Here is a 4270-nt window from a genome sequence, read left to right on the forward strand (position 1 = left end):
CCCTTGTTCCTTCTGAACAAGTACTTCTTGGTCTATGCACAGGTTATGCATGAGCACAATTGAGTATCCTGGAATCTTCGTTCTTCTAAATGCTATCCCTAATTGGCTGGGAGGGACATGGTCTAATGTTTTTGCATAGTTAAACACAAGTAAACATTTTTTCTGGTATACTCTAGGAACGAAAAATAGTCTTTCCATTTCTGAGAGATTAGCCAATGACAGACACTTTTGCCACTTATTTCACTGTCTACAGCCAGATGTAGATAACTGAGAGTTAAATGCATACCATTCAGAACATTTTAAAATTTGACCATACTTATTTAAAATTTCACATACATCAGTTGATTCTCTGTCCATTTTCCTTTTATAGAGATGATTGTAACTTGAAAAGGTGAATGTATTCCAAGACAAAACCTATCATTCAGGGCCCAATAAAAAGTGAAAGATAAGCCACCTTTAGGTATCTCAAGCTCTGAGGACACTCCTGTGAAGGCAAGTCACCATATCATCCATCTGTACATTTGTTTGCTACTCCGCTTGTGGAATGCACCACCATAGTCATGTGAAGCTAGCCTCCACAAGAGGTTGAGTAGATTGAAGAGTGAGACTTGGAATCAGGTTATTTGGTGACCGGGACAGGGAAAGGAGGGTGTTATCAAATCCACCTTCCTAAAGACTGCTAAGAACTAAGTGGATCTCCCATTTCAGAAATAGAGAAACTCTATCCCTTGGCAAAATCCTATCTCTAGCCCACATATTTTTCCACCAAAGGAGGAAAATGCAATAGATTTCCTGTGATGTGGGGAGTGTAAGATCTGTTTTTGTTTTCATTTTAACAGTGAAATCAGAGAATCCTGGGATGTTAGAACAAGACAGTTACTTAGAGATCACTTATTTAATTTGAAAGTGAACATTTATTTCACACGAGGGGAGAAAAACTTGTCCAGAGACACCTCACCAAAGAATACCAGAAGTTTCACGGAGGATATTGGAAATAGGGGAGAGTAAGTTTCATGAAGGTAGACGTAGACATTAATAGATTCTTGCCATATGAACAGCAATGTCCAGGGAAGAGGGATGAAAAGAGATGGTGACTTTAAATAAGGAATTGCTAAAGAACTTCATTCATCTGTTCATCCAGGAAAAAGTGACTGAGCACCTCTCATGTTCCAGGAACTGCTCTAAGTTCGGAAGTGACAAAAATACCTGCCCTCGTTGAGCTTACATCGTAGTTGGGGAAGATAATGAATAAACAATTATTAAATAGCCACAATTCTCATTATAATCAAATCATATGGTGTGCTAAATTTTTAAATAAAAGGGTGACCTGATCTAACTTACAATTTAACTTGTTTGCTTGAACTGAATGGAAGCAAAGCCAGAAACAGTGAACGCAATAAGGAAGTTACTGACAAAACCCAGGTGAGTAAAGAAGATGACTTGGAATAAGGGGCCAGAAAGCAGAGGCAAGAGAAGTAATTAGATTCTGAGTAATATCCATGACTACCTGAGACTATTATATTCATTGATTTATTTCATATCTATTGCATTTCTGTGATGTCCCAGGCACTGTTCTAGGTACTGAGGATATATTAGTATACAAAGCAATAAATTTACACTCCAATGGGAGACAACCACACAAGCAAATAAATTAACATAATTTTGTATATTGGAGTGTGCTTTCAGGAAAAGCGATGAGCTGGATGGGAAGCTGGAGTATGGTGAGGATGGGAAATGGATGCCATGTTAGATAGGCTCATCAGTGAAGTCCAGCCCTTAACACCCACACTTTTAGAAACATGACATTAGATTTTCGAACTCCTAACTGGGACTTAGCAATCAGAGCACAGAAACCACAAGAGAAGCTGGGGATGTAATTTCAACAGGAAATATTGGCATAGAGGGCTCCACAGATCATAAGACTCCATGAACTACTCCATCTATGAAGCAGTAGTTCAGATTAAGAGGTACTTTTACACCTATTATGGACGAGAAATAAACATCTTTTAAAAAACAGAAAGGAAAGATTTCAGTTATATCTTCTCATCTGCTGGAAAGTGTGCTTAAGCTGACTCTAAATCAATGATATCTGTACTCCAGATCAAAATGGTGAGCAAGTATAAAGGCAGGAAGAAAATTTCCAAGAAGGCATCTTGTGGGAGAATAGGAGAACTTTTTATACACAGGTAGCTCGCCATATCTGCAGATTCCCTATCTACGATTCAATCAACCATGGATTTAAAATATTTGTGAAAAATGAAAACAACAGCAAAACCCCCAGGAATTAAGTGGTCCAAATGATCCTCCAAAAGCTAAGAGGGAGCAAAAAATATAGTTTCATAGAATTTACATTGCATTAGGTATTACCAGTATTCTAGAGATGATTTGAAGTATAGAGGAGGATTTGTGTAGGTTGCTTGCAAAAATGACACCATTTTATATAAAGGAATAGAGAATCCTAAAATTTTGGTATCCATAGTGGTCCCAGAACCAATCTCCCATGGATATTAAGGGATGGCTAGCTATTTTCAAAAGCATTCTTTGGTAACCAAATTACACATTGGGGGAATAAAATCTTTTCCTGTGGGACAGGAAGCAGATTTTTAGCTTCGTCTTGGTTCTTATTATAGGTGCCATGTCTTTTAAAGACAACAAAGAACAACGGTCATGCACAGCCTAATTTTTCCCCCTCACTTTTCTCGTGTCCTCCATCTTTCTTCTCCTTTGCAGGTAAAATTAAACAACTTCAGTGGTACCCACCAATGAATAGGAGCAAGTAGGAAGGATGGCCATGGGCAATGCCACAGCAGCGGTTGAATTTCTCCTTATTGGCATCTCTAACTATCCTGAATGGAGAATCACATTTTTCACATTGGTGCTGATAACTTACCTCTGCACCTTGTTGGGAAATGGACTTATCATCTTTCTTATCTGTTTTGACTCTCACCTCCACACTCCAATGTATTTCTTCCTTGGTCACTTGTCTTTCTTAGATCTTTGTTATGGAACCATTTCCATGCCCCAAGTCTTAGTGCATTGTTTCTCTACCCATCCCTACCTCTCTTACCCACGATGTTTGGCTCAAATGAGTGTCTCTTTGGTCTTGGCCACAGCAGAGTGTCTCTTATTAGCTGTCATGGCCTATGACCGAGTCGTTGCTATCAGCAATCCCCTGCGCTATTCTGTGGTCATGAATGGTGCAGTATGTGCCTGGCTGGCTGCTACCTCATGGGGGACGTCACTTTTGCTCACGGCCATGCTGGTCTTATCTTTACACCTTCGCTTCTGTGGGGCTAACGTCATCAACCATTTTGTCTGTGAGATTCTCTCCCTTCTTAAGTTGGCCTGTTCTGATACCAGTCTCAATGAGCTCATGATCCTCATCACTGGTAGCTTTACCTTGCTTTTGCCCTTTGGATTTGTTCTCCTGTCCTACGTTCGAATTGCGGTGACTGTTCTGAGGATTCGCTCAACACAGGGCCGGTTCAAGGCCTTTTCCACCTGTGGTTCTCACCTGACTGTAGTGACCATTTTTTATGGGGCAGCCATTTCTATGTATATGAAACCTCAGTCCAAGTACTCCTCAGACCAGGACAAGTTTGTCTCGGTATTCTATGGGGCTTTGACGCCCATGTTGAACCCTCTGATCTACAGCCTAAGGAACAAGGATGTTAAAGGGGCAGTGAGGAAAGCGATGGCACGAAGAGCATAGTCCTCCTTGGCTTCTAAAATCACCTCAGGTCACTCAACTTACATCTTCATCGCTGGCAAACATTGTTTAAAGTGATCAACTTGACTTGGAGGGAGTAGGTGAATGCCATAGAAGGCATTCAATAAGTACCCCAGCCATAAAAGAATACTGCGAAGACCAGAATTTCCAATCGAGGTACTGTAATTTGCTTTTTATTTACCTACAGCCTTGTTAGTGATTACCCATTAGGTTAATCACCTTCAGATAAATTAGCTTACCAGAATAATTTCCTCACTGACAGAAGGGATTGGAGTAGCAAAAGAACCCTCTATGACTCTCGGAAGGTGGCAAAGCATAACTGAAATTGGAAAATAAGACAGCGAAGGATGTGAATGAAGATCAAATGAAAAACAAGGAGGCAAATTGAGGGTAAGCCCTACCATTTTAGTGTAATCTCCCTACTCAGTTGACAACAGAATCATGAGTAAAAATGTATTTGAACCATTACCTACATCTCTGTGGAGTGTTTTCTTATAATTTTTCAAACTTCTTTCCTATATGTTAGTTAAATTTATATTT

General features: G+C 39.8%; 1 protein-coding gene across 1 annotated transcript; it reads left to right on the top strand.

Moving 5' to 3' along the window:
* The first annotated feature begins 2785 nt into the window (after positions 1 to 2785).
* Positions 2786 to 3712, top strand: LOC142433017 (olfactory receptor 13H1-like). Its single transcript, XM_075538103.1, has one exon. The coding sequence runs from the start codon at positions 2786 to 2788 to the stop codon at positions 3710 to 3712; it is 927 nt and encodes a 308-aa protein (XP_075394218.1).
* Positions 3713 to 4270: the final 558 nt, after the last annotated feature.

This window comes from Tenrec ecaudatus, chromosome X, assembly GCF_050624435.1.
Source record: "Tenrec ecaudatus isolate mTenEca1 chromosome X, mTenEca1.hap1, whole genome shotgun sequence".
Classification (NCBI taxonomy): Eukaryota; Metazoa; Chordata; class Mammalia; order Afrosoricida; family Tenrecidae; genus Tenrec; species Tenrec ecaudatus.

Excerpts from the sequence above, each read along its gene's own strand:
- LOC142433017 (XM_075538103.1), top strand. The coding sequence starts at position 2,786 with ATGGCCATGGGCAATGCCACAGCAGCGGTTGAATTTCTCCTTATTGGC.